General features: G+C 44.5%; 1 protein-coding gene across 18 annotated transcripts in view; it reads right to left on the bottom strand.

Annotated features, from left to right (window-relative positions):
- LIMCH1 (LIM and calponin homology domains 1) overlaps positions 1 to 15,563 on the bottom strand; it is a 354,085-nt gene extending 338,522 nt beyond the window's left edge. For 15 of the 18 annotated variants that reach the window (XM_037829692.1, XM_037829674.1, XM_037829678.1 and 12 more), the window contains exon 1: positions 15,381 to 15,563. In XM_037829692.1, the coding sequence (XP_037685620.1) occupies positions 15,381 to 15,476 (96 nt within the window). In that variant the 5' untranslated portion in view covers positions 15,477 to 15,563. The other 3 variants (XM_037829686.1, XM_037829689.1, XM_037829684.1) reach the window with 2 other exon arrangements.
- Positions 15,564 to 16,243: the final 680 nt, after the last annotated feature.

Raw genomic sequence — 16,243 nt, 5'->3', positions numbered from 1 at the left:
CCCTATGGTTGTGCCTAAGAGCCTCCTCCTGAATGCCTCTTTGTTGCTCAGATGTGGCCCTGTCTCTCTAGCTAAGCCAACTTGAAAGGTGAAATCACTGCCCTCCCTCCTACGTGGGATCAGACACCCAGGGGAGTGAATCTCCCTGGCAACGTGGAATACGACTCCCGAGGAGGAATGTAGACCTGGCATCGTGGGACGGAGAACATCTTCTTGATCAAAAGGGGGATGTGAAAGGAAATGAAATAAGCTTCAGTGGCAGAGAGATTCCAAAAGGAGCCGAGAGGTCACTCTGGTGGGCACTCTTATGCACACTTTAGACAACCCTTTTTAGGTTCTAAAGAATTGGGGTAGCTGGTGGTGGATACCTGAAACTATCAAACTACAACCCAGAACCCATGAATCTCGAAGACAGTTGTATAAAAATGTAGCTTATGAGGGGTGACAATGGGATTGGGAAAGCCATAAGGACCACACTCCACTTTGTCTAGTTTATGGATGGATGAGTAGAAAAATAGGGGAAGGAAACAAACAGACAAAGGTACCCAGTGTTCTTTTTTACTTCAATTGCTCTTTTTCACTCTAATTATTATTCTTGTTATTTTTGTGTGTGTGCTAATGAAGGTGCCAGGGATTGATTTGGGTGATGAATGTACCACTATGTAATGGTACTGTAAACAATCGAAAGTACGATTTGTTTTGTATGACTGCGTGGTATGTGAATATATCTCAATAAAATGAAGATTAAAAAAAAAAACACACAAACTAATATAAAATCAAATTAATTTTTAAAAATTTTAAGTACATGGTACAACTCACAGCTCTTGATGGAAGTTAAAAGTCAGTGGCCTACACGGCATCATGGGAGTGAGAACATTTTCTTGACTGAAAGGGTGATGCAAAATGAAACAAAATAAAGCATCACTGGCTGAGAGATTTCAAATGGAGTAGAGAGGTCACTTTGGTGGACATTCTTATGCACTATATAGATAACCCTTGTTAGGGTTTAATGTACTGGAATAGCTAGAAGTAAATACCTGAAACTACCAAACTCCAACCCAGTAGCCTTGACTCTTGAAGACAATTGTAGAACAATGGAGCTTACAAGGGGTTACAGTGTGATTGTGAAAACCTTGTGGATCACACTCCCTTTATCCAGTGTATGGATGAATGAGTAGAAAAATGGGGACAAAAACTAAATGAAAAACAGGGTGGGATGGGGGGAAGATTTGGGTGTTCTTTTTTATTTTTATTTTTTATTCTTATTCTGATTCTTTCTGGTATAAGGAAAATGTTCAAAAATAGATTGGAGTGATGAATGCACAACTATGGGATGGTACTGTGAACAGTTGATTATACACTATGGATGATTGTATGGTATGTGAATATATCTCAATAAAACGGCATTTTAAAAAATGAACATTAAAAAAAAAAGTCAGTGGCCTAAAAAAGATGGAAGCAACCCAAGTGTTCATCAACTGATGAATGGATAAACAAAATTGGTATATAAATACAATGGAATATTATTCAGTCATAAAAAGGAAAGAAGTCCTGATATATGCAACAACATGGTAGAAATTCAAAGACATCATGTTGAGTGAAATAAGTCAGACACAAAAGGACAAATATTATATGAACTCACTGATAGAAAATAATTAGGATAAGCAAACTCATAGCATCAGAATCTAGAATATAGGTTACCAGGGGATGGGGTGGGGATAAGAAATGGGAAGTTAAGGCTTAAAATGTACAGCTTTCTTATTTGGAATGATGGAAATGTTTTTGGTGTGGATGGTGATCACGGTAGCACAACATTGTGAATGTAACAGCAATGAAATATATATTTATATGAATGTGGTTAAAGAGGAAAATGTTAGGTTGTACACATGGTAACAGAATAAAAATAAAATTTTAAAAAATACATGGACCTTTACTACACAAACATGGACCATAGTTAATAGTAAAATTATAAAAGTGTGGTTTCATCAATTGTAACAAATGTTCCACACCAATGCAAGGCGTGAATAATAGGGTAGTATATGGGAATCCTGTGTTTCATGCATGATTGTTCTGTAAATCCACAACTTCTTTAATAAAGAAAAAAAAATTCAGCAGCCTATTACGTCAGGGCAGCACCAGGGTACATCAAACCATTTGGGAACGAGGGTCCCCATATGCACGAGAATGTGGAGTAGGGAAGATACCTGGAGCATCCTTTGGATAAGATTTCTCTCCTTCCCAAGTGGCAGCAACAGTAGAGCATATTGGATGAAAGTCTCATTACTGAAGTTTCTTTAAATATAACAAAAACATTTCTAAGGCCAACACCGGTCTCCAGTATCCTTAGGCAACACCCAACCTCTCTCCCCTCCAGATCTCTTTACCATTGTTCCCCATCAACAATTTCCCTCAAGAGAGCCCTTGATGACTATTATGCCCCATAGCCTTGGGGTTACCAGCACAGGTTCAGCAGCCAGAATGTACTGGTTCAAAAATCTGCTCCTCAACCATGTGATAATACTGTGACCCAATGATTGTATACTTCGGATGGTTTGTATGGTGTGTGAATACATCTTAATAAAATTGCTTTTTAAAAATAAATACAGCACAACTAAAAAAAAAAAATCTGTTCCATGATCTAATGATTTCATGACCTTTGGCCATTTACTTAACTTCTCTGTAAAATGTGAGTAATAAGAATCTGTACCTTGCTCAGAGGATGATAGAAAAATTAACAAGTAATTCCCACAAAATGCTTAGAACAATGCCTGCCAGGCAATAAGCCTTCTTCAAGGTTAGCTATTTTTGTCATGAACTACAGTCACATTTTAGCTTGCTAGGGCTGCCGTAACAAAGTACCACAAGCTGGGTGGCTTAAAACAACGAAAATTTATTCCCTTGCAGTTCTGGAAGCTGAAAGTCTGAACTTAAGGTGTTGGCAGGGCCACGCTTCCATCGAAGGAAAGGAAGTCTTAGGGAAGGATCTGTCCCATGCCTCCTCTAGCTTCTGGTGATTTTCTGGCGATCCACCGTGTTCTCCCCCCTGTCTCTGTTTGTGCACAATTCACCCCTCCTTATAAGGTCACCAGCCATACTGGATTAAGGGCCCACCCTAATTCAGTTTGGCTTTATCTTAACGAAAAACATTTTCAAGTATCCCATTTCCAAATAGTATCAAGTTCACAGGACCAGGGGTTAGGACTTGAGCATATCTTTTAGGGGGACACAATTGAATCCATAACAGGTAATCTGAGGGATTTAGAGAAAACCTAACCCCTGTCCTCCAAGAAGAAGCCAGCCATGGCCCCGGCCTGCGGCCAAGCAGCACTGCAGATTCCTTCTTTCAGCATCAGGGCTGTGCAGCCTTCCTCCTAACCACTCCAGCTCCATCAGCACCTCCCTCACCCTGACTCCCCAGCTCCAGCCTTATGAGTCTCCTTTCAGTTCCTTAAACACCCATGACTCATCCACTGGCGTCTTCACACATCCAGAAGCCTCCACCTAGACAAGGATTTCCCTCTCCTTTTGCCTGGCCAGCCCCTGCTCATTCTTTGGGTCTCAGATTCAACATCACTTCCTTCTGCCCCGAGTCCCCTTTAGACCAAAGCAGGTCCCACCTCTCCGTGCCCCATGCAACTTGCTCTTCCCTAGCTTAACATGTGTCGTAGGTAATTCCATGCTCAGGGTCAGTTCATCCTGGTGCAACGGAAACCCCACGAGGGGGTGGTGCCTTAGATTGCCAGGGCTGCTGTGGCAAAGTAGCACAGACTAATTGGCTCAAACAATGAGAATTGATTGTCTTACGGTTTTGGAGGCTGAAGTCCAAAATCAAGGTTTCAGCAGGATCATGCTTTCTCCAAAGTCTGCAACACGTGGTAGGGGTTTGCCGGCGATCCACAGCTCAGTCTCTGCCTCTGTCACCTGGCTGCCTCCCTCTCCGTCTGTCTCCTCCTGACTCCTACACCCTGTGTCCAAATTCCCACTGCGTATAAGGACTCCAGCCACGTTGGATCAAGGCCCACCCTGATTCAGTCGGGCCTCAGCTTAGCTAGATCCTATTTACAGGTGAGTTCACAGCCACAGGGCTGGGGTTAGGACCTGAATTAGTCTTTGGGGGTGGAGGAGCATGACGCAATACCTAATAGGTAAGGACCACATTGTTTCATATACTCCTGAATCCCTACGAAATGCTCAATAAATATATGATGAAGGAAGGAATAATGTCCCAAATTGAGACAAATTGCTCATACACAGATACTGGTGCAGGAAGGCCAAGATGTAACAGCAGCCTGAAAGTCAACAACCCTCAGACAAACTACTTACCCTCTAGTCTCAGTTTCCTCTTTTCCGATTCACCTTCCAAGAGCTCCTCGCTCACAATAAATAACTTTTGTAGGTTCCCTTGGGGAGAAGAGTGCTGCTTTAGGAATCAGCTCGGCACAAAATCCCAAAGAAAAATGCCTCAGGAAAGAAAAAAAAAGCAATATCCCATCACCTCTTCCAAAGGAGACAGAAGTTTCTCCTGAGAATGTTGTTCAGAGTCTTCTGATGGGAAATGTGAAGTTCCTTTAAAAGGCTCCTTATGAATGTCTACCCAGCCATAAAAAGGAATGAAGTTCTGATACATGCTACAAGGTGGATGAACCTTGAAAACATACTAAGTGAAATAAGCCAGACACAAAAGGACAACTATTGTACAATTCCACTTATATGAAATATCTAGAATAGGCAAATTCATGTTATCAGGGGTTGAGGGGAAGGGAAAATGGGGAGTTACTGCTTAATAAGTACAGAGTTTCTGTATTGGGTGATGAAACATTTTGGTAATGGATGGTGGCAATAGTAGCAAAACATTGTAAATGTAATTAATGCCACTGAATGCTATACTTAAAAATGGATGAAATGGCAAACTTTATGTTTTATACACATTATCACAATTTTAAAATAATAATAACATAAAAAGTCCTCTTAAGATTCAAGGCTCCAGTCTCCAGCATCAGGGGTCTTTAAGCTATTGTCTTATACATCTGTATTTGTGTGTGTGAGCATATGAGTGTGACAACATTAAGTCTACTGCAAAACCTTAAAATCTAAGTATGCCTACTACAAAACATCATGCACATTCCTGAAAATGAATGAATAATGTCCCAAAGGATAACCAAAGACCTCATATTCTGCAAAATCATGCACCAAAAATAACAGAGCTTATGGAAAATATATGTTTATAGTTTTGGAGCAGAAGCCTCAAACCTCATCCAACTTTGCAACCAGAGCACTAACAAAGAAACAATAACACTTAAAATTACTAGCACAAATAAAAAGATGTGTTCAATTTCCTATTACAGTATAAATGTGGGACTTAACCAAAAAAGGGGGAAGCAGAACAAAGATCACATAAAGGAAAGGATGTGAGGAAAGGCAGAGGCTGCTGCATTATGGAGATAAGTGGAAAGAGCAGAAAGAGCTGGGAAAATCAGACCTTTTATAAGCACAAAGCCAGATGGAGCTCAGAGCAAGACCAAGGGACGTTCTACTGCCTGGCTAGCTATGCTCAGCTCTGCAGTGGTTTGGAGCTGTATGTGCTGCAGAAAAACATTGTCTTAAACTTAACCATTGTAAGAAGGACCTTTTGATGAGGTTACTTCAGTTAAGACATGGCCCACCTCAATCAGGATGGGTCTTAATCCTATTACTGGAGTCCTTTATAAGCAGACTAAAATTCAGACAGAGAGAAAGCCAGAAGGAGCAGCCAGAAGCTGAAAGTCAACAGACCCCAGAAGAGAAGGGACGGGCCAGAAGAGGCTGCCATGTGCATTGCCAAGCGACAGAGGAGACCAGGACGAAGGATCACCAGCAGCCAGCCCCAGAAGGCCACAGTCTCTGTGGAGAAAGCATCACCTTGATGATGCCTTGATTTGGACTTTTTCCTAACCTCAAAACGGTGAGCCATTAAATTCCCATTGTTTAAGCCATTCCTTTGCATGGTATTTAACTTTTTAAAAACATCGAAAGGACTCCAGTTTCAGAAAATGTGCTGAAGAACTCTGGAGATGGAATTGTTTCTTGCATCTAACAGTGCCGTAGACATAGAAGATGCTCAGTAAACAGGAGGAAGGAGAGGGAAGGGCAGGCCAGTCATTGGGTTAAGATAGTTGGAATCATGATCATTTTAGAAGTCTTGTTTCTACTTCTAAAGGGCTCTGTTTTAGTTCTGCTAAAACAAATACCTTACCATGGGGTTGGCTTAATTAGCAACAGGAATGTTTTGGCTATGTCAGATGCTAGAAGGTTTGCTTTCTATTAAGGTCAGTATCTTCTGACTGGTAGCAATCTTCAGAGTTCCTTGGCTTTTCCATCACATGGCAATGCACATGGTGTCTTCTCCTTTCTTTTCTGGTTTCCACTGACTTCTAGCTTCTGGCTGCTCCCTATGACTTCTCTCTATATGGCCTTCTCTATAAGGCATCCAGTAATAGGATTAAAACCCAGCCTGATTCAGTTAATCCACACCTTAACTGAAGTAACTTTATCAAAAAGTCCTATTTACAATGGATTCACATTTAATATAAAACATATATTATAAATATAAATATATATAAATATAAATATAAATATATATAATAACACATACTGATCATCTATGAGAATAAGGCAGCAGAATATAGCAGTCAGCAGGACAAGCTGTAGAACCAGGGAGGTCTTAAAGCCAGAACTGAGGATTTTAGAAGTCAGAAAGAAGAATTTCTGTCTCTTCTTTAGCCAGTCAGCTTCTACTGGGGAATTCAACTTCACCTTCATCAGTTTTCAACTTGCAGCCTAACCTACAGAATTAGGACTTGCCAATCCCCACAGTTGTGTGAGTCAATTTCTATAATAAATCTCTTAATATTTACATATATACATATATCCCGCCGTTCTGTTTCTCTAGAGAACACTGACTAATACAATATGTCATCTCATTAACTCAAGCACCTAAACGAGCAGCACTGGAACATGGTAAGTGCACTAGAAGTGTGTTAGCTATTATTATTTCATTTGTCACTGAACTTGCCACTTTATCACTTTATGTTTTCTGTCGACTCTTGCAACTTGATGAATCAGGGTCCCACCTGTCACCCACCCCTCCTATTAAGGTCCCTGCGGAAACAGACGCAACCGCATCTGTTGGCTGATCACAACATTCAGCTCCACAAGTTCCTTTTTATGATTTTCCATAGGAAAGGCGGAGAAGATGCTATTTTTCAGTGTTTCCATTAAGTCATGACAATTAGTGCTCATTTATTAATACCAGCTACTGGTCATTAGTTTTTATGTTTTCCTTTCAAACATACTTATCTAATAAGGTGCCATAATCCTGTAACTGGAAGTACTCTAATCTTGCTCTCATACTGAGAGGTGGGAATTATCTGGACCCATACAATAGGTGACTGGTTGCTTTGAGGTAGGGAGAGAAAGAAGGCAGAGTCCCAGGGCAGAATGCTGGGATGTGTTTATTTAAAGAAAAGAGATGTTTGCTCTCCACCCCTGAAGATAGTTTTGGAAATAGAGAGTGGAGATGGTTGCATAACATTGTGAATGAAATTAATGCCACTGACTTATACACTTAAAAATGGTAACAATTTATGCAAATTTTGTTACATATATATATGTGTGTGTATATATATAACCTCAATAATTTTTAAATGGTTTAAATGACCAATTTTATATCTATTTCATCACAATTTTTTTCATCAACTAGTATTAACTGATTTAGTTCTCAACTATGATAATCAAGGCCAAAATGATTAGGGTTAGACTGGAATGTCAGTGATAGGGATGCCAACTAATAGCCAGGATTCTCAGAAGTCCCAGGGCTGTTTTGTTGAGGCTCTTTAGCTCCTCAGGATAGGACCTGAATAGCTGAAGGAGAGGCTGCCCACCTCCACTCTTGGAAGAATCTGTTCCTTGACTGATGTGTCGGTTTGGATGTATTATGTCCCCCAAAACGCCATGTTCTTTGATGCAATCTTGTGGGGGCAGATGTATTAGTGTTGACTAGATTGGAATTCTTTGTGTGTTTCCATGGAGATGTGACTCAATCAACTGTGAGTGAAACGTTTGATTGGATAATTTCCACAGAGGTGTTACCCCGCCCATTCAGGGTGGGTGTTAATTGGATCACTAGAGTTGTATAAAGGAGTTCACAGACAGAGGGAACTCAGAGCAACTGAGAGTGACATTTTGGAGGAGCTGCAGCTTACAGAGACATTTTGGAGAATGCAACTCAGGAGTAAGCAGACGCCTAGAGAAGAACATCCTGGGAGAAAGCCATTTTGAAACCAGAACTCCGGAGCAAATGCCAGCCACGTGCCTTCCCAGCTAACAGAGGTACTCCGGACGCCATTGGCCATCCTTCAGTGTAGGTACCCTATTGATGCCTTACATTGGACGCTTTATGGCCTTAAGACTGTAACTTTGTAACCAAATAACCCCCCTTTATAAAAGCCAGTCCATTTCTGGTGTTTTGCATAATGGCAGTGTTAAGAAACTGGAACAGCTGAACTCAACAACAAAACTGTTCCCCAGTGAAATCTTGTCCAGAGGGGAGAGCTCTCAGGTAAGGTGAAGGAGCTGTGGTAAAGGCCTTTGATAGGTGTGCCCAGCACTGGGAAGAGATAACTCTTCACACATTTGGAGAACAACCCCAAACAGACCACAGAAGCGTCCAGTCTTTGCCCACACTCTCTGGGGAACGTAAAGGCATAGGAAGCACACCTTTTCCTTAAGCAAACAGCAAAAGCACCTACAGACGGTTTTCTTCATTCATGTCCACCATGGACCCAGCAATGGAGATAAAGCTATGACAACAAAGCCAGGGTCCCTAATATGTCCCTAATAAACATAAAACATTCTAGAATACCTGTCCCCATAAAATAATCATAAGCTAAAGAATAAGCAAGCTTTTAAAAAAATTTAAACTAAAGTATTACTCACCTGCCATCTGCCCTTAAAAACTTCTGTGGAGTGGTTGGGGGCTGCAGCAGTAATAACTGGAGACAATAACCCCAATGTTCAGTCCCACCTTAGAAACCTTAGGCCTAATGGCAAGAAGCAATGGTGACAGCCTGGTCCTTGTCTGAGGGCCTCAGTGGCACCTCCTGCCTGGCTCCCCCCTTGAGTCCTCCTCCTCCCACTTGGAAGTACCACCAAGGAAGTCTGTCCAAACGAGAACCCTCCTCCTGCAACTGAAGCAGACTATGGAGAATGGACAGGTCGAGGGAGCCAAATCCACGTTCTAAAATCCATGTCCTGCTCCACATAAGGGAAGTGGGGGAGTAAAGGGAGCTCTCTGCAGAGTCACAAGGACAGAAGTCAGTCAGTCCTTACAGGAATTTTTATACAGACCCTAAATGAGGGAAGCAATATAAGAAATCAGTATATTTGGTTCCCAGGGCTGCTATAACAAATTGCCATAAACTGAGTGGCTTGAAACAAAAGAAATGTGTCTCCTCCCAGTTCTGGCAGCTTGAAGTGTGAAATCAAGGTGTCAGCAGGGCCATGCACCCTGGGAGGCCACTAGGGCAAGTCCTTCCTTGCCTCTTCCACATTCCATGGCTTGAGACAGCAAAACTCCAATCTCTGCTTCCTCTTCACGAAGTCTTCTTCCCTGTGTGTCTCCGTCTGTGTCTCTCCTTCTCTTGTAAGGACACCATCATATTGGTTTAAGGGCCTGCCCTAATCCAGTATGACCTCATCTTAACTAACTTAACTAGTTACATCTGCAATGACCCAGTTTCCAAATAAAGTCACATTCTGAGGCACTGGGGTTAGATCTTCAGCCTATCTTTTGGGGGGACATAATTCAACCAATAACAATCAGTTAATATAAGGGCTGTGGAGTCAGAGAGAATGTGGTGTGTGTGTGTGTGTGTGTGTGTGTGTGTGTGTGTGCGTGTGTGTAAAAATTAAGATAGGACACTTTGGGTTAAAATCCTCAATCTACCACTTAGTAACATGTAATCTTGAGCAAAATATGTAATCTCTCAAAGTCTCAATTTCCTCATCTGTTAAGGGTGATAATAACAGTATTTACTTATAAGTGATTAATACATACATAGACTTTGGCCCAGTGCACCAGCACATAGTAAGCATCCAATAAGTAACAGCTGTTATCATCACCTTCCTCATTATTATCACATTACTCCCTAACAATGATATATTAAGCTTCAGAAAGGTCCAAGAAGAGAAGATGCCTGGGCAATTTCTGGACTCCTAGAGCTGACTTGTCCCACTTAGCACTGACTTCCACTCACGGAATCAAGGCCAGATGTCTGCATCATGGCTCCATTGTCATCCATCAGAGGAAAGCAGGGGCCAAGAAAGCCAGTTGCTGGGAACATATGCCCCAGCCTTCCCCTACTTGGTGGCCTGTTCTCAGTCCGTCCATTTGGAGCTCACTTGATGTTAACTCGGTTTCCAAGGAGATGCTGGGGGCAAGAAGTGCCAGCTCCGTCGCCCACCCTGCTTCCCCATTCCCCAAATCTGTGGGACCTCACTGTTCTCCTACCATGTGACAACATTGTGTCATAGCAGCCCTTGTATACAAACAAGTCAGGCTATTTAAATGACAATGTGAGAAAGATGCTGCCTGCTCTAATTTACACATCTATTCAGACCACTACTCCTTTCTTCATCTAGCCAGAAAGGTTTTTCTTCTTTTTCCTCAGCTCTCCATGCAGAGCTGGAGGTCCACTGCAAAGTAAAATCTTTGTTGTAATAAAAAGGATGTAACAGTCATCAAGTCCCTACAGATGTGGAGAATTAGAATGACCAGAAAACTTATGGCATATGTTCACATTCATCATAACATCACAAATGTCACTTGTTTCCGGCCACTAAATGCTAGGTTATCCAAAATTTTCCCTACTGTCAAACAATACAATGTCTTGGAGAGCTAAGGTACCCTCCTTTGGTTTAATCTTCAGAATCAGATCTCAGAAACAATTCTATGTGGCAGGGAAAAATGACCCAAAATGACAAACTAATCCCTTCCAGCACTAGTTCCCACTCATGTGAAATACGAATTAGGTCACAAATAAGATTTTATTCAGAACCAAGCCCTACAGGGATGCTGATAGAAGAGGGAGTTCAGCAACTTCTCAAGTTGAGAAGTAAGGCTGAATTCAGATGAAATTTCCAACCTCTCCCTAAAGGCCCAGCAATCTGCTCCAAATCACAACCGAAAACAAGTTGGAGGTCCATCTGCTTCTCCAGAAAGTGTTTGGCATTGAAGAAAAGAACTACAGATTAGAACAGATAAATATTGTTGTGGGTGGAGAGACTGGGGGTAGAAGAGGGGTGTGGGCCAAGACAATGAGAATCACCCACCTGCTAACAAACTCTTATAACTCAAATACCATCAGAAAGAAAGAAGAAAGGAGGAAAGGGAGGGAGGGAGGGAGGGAAGACAGAGGGAAGAAAGAAGGAAAATAAATGGGGGAATTATTCTTTTTCCTAGAAGGAGCTGACACAATTTTAGGGAACAAAACACTGCAGCATTTGAGATGAATATTCTGAATGCCACTATTTGTATAAGGACTTATTATTGGAGTATGGACAAGAAGAGCAGCATTCAGCGTTCTGCTTGGAGTTTAGTAATAATGACTATACATTAAACTTAAATATTCAACACAATATTGAAGAATAATTTTCTAAACGCTGATGGACTTCTAGGATCATTCTGAGTAAATATTCCTCTAATCTTGAAATCAGTCCTAATGCAAGTCAGAGTAATACATAGTAAAACATCTACTTAATTCCTAGCCCAGGCATCCTGAGTTAGTAAACTGAGATAACAGGATGAGACCAGTGAGGAACTGAATTATATTTTTACACTAGAAACTAAGGGTTCTGAAGGTTTTATTTCTAGCTGCTATAAACAGCAGAAACAACAACCACAGCAATAACTACTATTAATAATGATAGTAGTTGTGATGAGGATAATACTAGTAGCAATGGTGGCAGTAAGAGTATTATTAGCAATAGCAATATTAATGCTAATAATAATACTGACCATCAATTACATAGTACTTCCTAAGTACCAGGCACTATTCTAAATATTTAAATATATTGTCTTATTTAATCCTCACAGCACTTCTATGAGGTAGGTGAGCTATTATTACCACCCATTTCACAGATGTTTTTAACAGTACCTCTTGTTATTTCTGTTGCTGCTAAGAACAACCAGAGCTATCTTTGAAGAAAATATTTGAAGACTAGGAGAGAAACAGCATAGTGCCCAAGATTACACAGCCAGAAAGCAATACACCCAAGATTCAAACCCAGGGGGACCAGCTCCAAGTCTGACCTCTCAACCACCGTCCTCTATATACTCAATGCTCCTTGTTCAGGAAGGTCTTCTAGAAAAGGAATGTGGAAGGAAGTTAGTGACACCACTGCCTGCTGGTACCAGAGTTAATTTCTAGAGTTTGCTGTTACCCTTAGGAGTCTCCCCAAACAATCAATAAGACAAGCACCGCTGACCTACTGCTATAAAAAGTGGATGGACCTGTTACCTAGCAACACGACCTGTTCCCACATCATCGGTGACTATGCGGAGCCTACAGGGCTTTCCCCTTTGCCAGCTAGGGCAGAAGGGACGGAAGGGGGGAGGCGGGGCAGAGGTGGGAGGCTTTCCCAGGCCATGTTTCCTGCCTAGTTACACAGCCCTCAAATAGCCAAGGCTGCAGGCCGAGAAATTCCTCACTAACAAGTTATCTCCGGGAGTTTGTTCTTTGAGCTTTTATTAAGAATGAAGATTTTCTCGCCAGCCCATGACTCAAGGAAGCCCAAGGACTGAAGAGGAGAAACAAAAAGTAAAGTTTATTTATTAACCTTATACATCCACGGGAACAGTTTTCTGAAAGGGTGAAATTCCTGACTACTTAAAAAAAAGCCTGTGGGAAATTTAATGACCAGCTGAACAAAAGTGAAAAACAAAGCCCTACCAATGAGGACGTTGCTGAAAGACAATGGAGCCCTAAAAGAGATGCAATTGTCTCGAGATAGCAAACCCCCCGGGAATTCAACTCGCACTAAGTACAGCATTATTGCTATATTAGCCAAGGAATCTTTGTTCACAGGGTAACTGCGCGCAAAACCATCTGTTATAGCTCCTGGGTTCCCTTGGTTTGCAGACGCGGAATTTACATTTCAAGAGGAACCTCCCGGAAGCAAAGGGGGGCGGTGTCTGCTTTTCCCTAGAGCAAGTACCTTTTTATATATAATCCGGGAGGGGAAGCTCCCCTTTCGGTGAAACCCAACTCTGCGATTGATACTCGATAGGCCGCTTTAATAATGCACGAGCGGCGCGCCACGGCTGCCTAGTCCTAAAGCCACGCAAGCTCAGTTCCGGTTTTCGCATTTTAAAAATTAGTATAAATGGTAGTGTTTATCAAGAATAATCCCAAACTGTCTACAGAGCCTAATGGGGCTCTACCTTCTTCAGGAACTTCTTTCTCTTCCCCCTTTTTAAACCTGTGGAACCAGAACAAGAGCTGATGTTCTCTATTGCCTAATGTATAGCCTGAAACATACCACTACTTCCAAGCTGACTGTAATCTTCTGGACAGAAAATGTTTTATATCTTGATCTTGCAGAGGGTATATACATATAAATTCATGGAGGTATACATTTAAGATTTGTGCTTTCCATTATGTAACTTATACCGCAATATTTTTTTAAGCAGACTGTGCCAGGGTTACTTACAACTAAGGAAACCGGTAATAAACTACTTGCCATCAAGAATTCTGATTGCTTTGCGCTTATATTCACCCCTCCTTCTTCTACCTCCAAAATCTCTCCTGAGAACTTTAAAGTTCAAGAACCTGCAAAGTAAAGCTATCCAACTCTCCACTAAGCCAATGCCTGCAAATGTCTCCCGTGTCCACAGTGAGTCCAAGTATGCAGCACTGAGCACCTGTCACCCCAAACTGCTCCAACCATATAACAAAAATAAAAAGCCAAGGTCTTTTCCTCATTTGGTTGTGAGCTATCAAATTATGAGAGCCATGCCTGGAGCTTTTAGCACCAGAGCTTCCAGTTAATTCTTCTGTTTCTTCAACCCTATTTTTAAATAGATGCTTCTAAACCTGTAACAACTCTCACCCTTGCATGAAGCATGATAACCCTGCAAGGCGTAGGGCCCTGACCTGAGGATGGTTTCCCCAGGCGATTCGGGAGGTTTCAATCTGTAGCATCGTCGCTCTGCAGATCTTGAGATCCGCGGTGCCACAGGGAGGTGTCACTAAGTGACAGCCTGAGTACTAAGAGGCATCATCATTGCTCAGTCATGACTTAGCGGTACATTTGCTCCTTTGGACTACCAGGCCAGGAGGGCTGCCTGGCACTGAGGGAAAGCTGAGGCAAATTCACACACACACACACACACACACACACACACACACACAAGACTAAAGAAAGGCCTCCTGGCGAAGCTGAGGCTCCTCCACGGGATCACAGTGGGTCACCTTTCCCTCTCGCGCCCTCCAAGCGTCCTGACCACCGCAGACACGTCATTTCGAGAGCGCAAAGCTACGAAGCTGCATCTACAGATAGGCATCGTGAATCAGGATCACCCAGCGGGCGCTTCCTGAACTGAGCCGGGAGCTCCAGTGATTTCCGTGGCCTGCCACCGAGTCATTTAAGAAGTGAAATATGCCAATAGGGCCAGGCATCCGGCACCATGGAGCCCACCCCGCCGCCTCCGGGATGGAAGGGGAACTGCCAAAGGCTGGGCAGCGTCTATGCGGATGGCGCGTTCATAGGTGGGTGTTGCAGACACCCCCGGCCCTGTGCGCTGGGCCAGCTTCACACCCGACTTGGCGCCAGGAATAGGGCAAGAGGCTGCAATGGGTATGCGCCTCCCCGGAGACAATACCAACCCCGCTCCGGAGGGGCGGTAGTTGGGGTCACCAAGAGACTGAATGTGGGACGGGGAGAATAACCCGAAATGCGGCGCTCGCAAGGACTCTGGTGGCTCGCGCTTGCAGCGCCTCTGCAACGCTTGTAATCGCACTGCGCTTCCCTTGGCAGCGCGTAGAAGCCGCGGGAGCCGAGATTTGCGCGGCTGGCGAGCAGGAGGGATGGAGACGCGGAGGACCGCTTCCTACCCCCCAAGCGCACAGTCAGACTACAGTGCCCGCCACAGGCGCCCACCCGCGCCCGGGAGTCCAATGCCAAACCTCCAGGGGATCGCAGTTAGCCTGAGGCCCTGGCGAGTAACCCGAAGCAGCTGGTAAAGGAGACCGGAGGGAGGCGAGGTTGAACCTGCGGTCCGTGCGTGCGCTGGTCTGTGGGTCCGCGCGCCCCAGCAAGGCCGCCCGCCAGCCGCGGGCACCTACCTCGATCCATTTCTGCGCCTCGGAGAAGGCGGGCTCGGGGGGCGGCTCCGGCTGCAGGGGCTGAAGAGCTTCCAGGCCGAGGGCAGGACAAGCCATTTGCGAAGCCCCGTGTCCACTCAAGTGCTGGGCGGCCTGGATGAGGACGGCCGCCGCCGCCGCCGCCGCAGGAGCGCGCTCCCCGCCCCTTCCCGCCCGCCCGCTCTCCCCTCCCCTGCCCTCCCCTCCCCCGCCCGGAGCAGGTCCTGGAGGAGAGTCGCGCGCACTGCTGGAGGACGCCGCGGCAGCTGTTCCCAGCGCCGCCTGGGCTGGGCCGCGCCGTGAGTCCCCGGCGGGAGCGAGCGCGAAGGCGCGGGGAGCTCCCTCTCCTCCCCACTTTCTCTGGCTGCTCCGCCCCTGAGGGGGGAGCTCAGCTACCCACTAAAAATAACCAGGAGTGAGCGCTGGGTGTCTCCCTCCCGGCCCACACCCGGCCCAGGGCAGGGATTCGGCCGCCGGCCGCCCCGCGGGTCCTCCCGCAGGGCGGGCTGTGGAGGGCCGGGCGGGTCAGGCCACACCTGGGCGACGCGCGGCGAGCCGGACGCACACGTCCCCGGGAGAGCCGGCGCTGCGGCAGCGCAGCCGGAGAACGCGCGGGCAGCGGCCGAGCCGCACCTGTCGCCCCTCCCGGCTGCAGAGGTAGGGGCAAGAGGGGCAGCTCCTAACCCGGCGCCAGGAAGTGTCTGATATTTTTATAAGAAAAACGGAGAAACGACCGTTGTGAGCGTTTATTGCCTCCAGGCAAGCTATTTGTGTTCCAGTCCGTTGATTCATTTAACCGGAATTTTTGCGCACCTACTATGTGCCAGTCACTGAGCTAGGCTCTG

Source organism: Choloepus didactylus, chromosome 3 (assembly GCF_015220235.1).
Source record: "Choloepus didactylus isolate mChoDid1 chromosome 3, mChoDid1.pri, whole genome shotgun sequence".
Classification (NCBI taxonomy): Eukaryota; Metazoa; Chordata; class Mammalia; order Pilosa; family Megalonychidae; genus Choloepus; species Choloepus didactylus.
The sequence above is the reverse complement of the archived record's forward strand: the minus strand, read 5'-3'. Positions and strand labels throughout refer to the sequence as shown.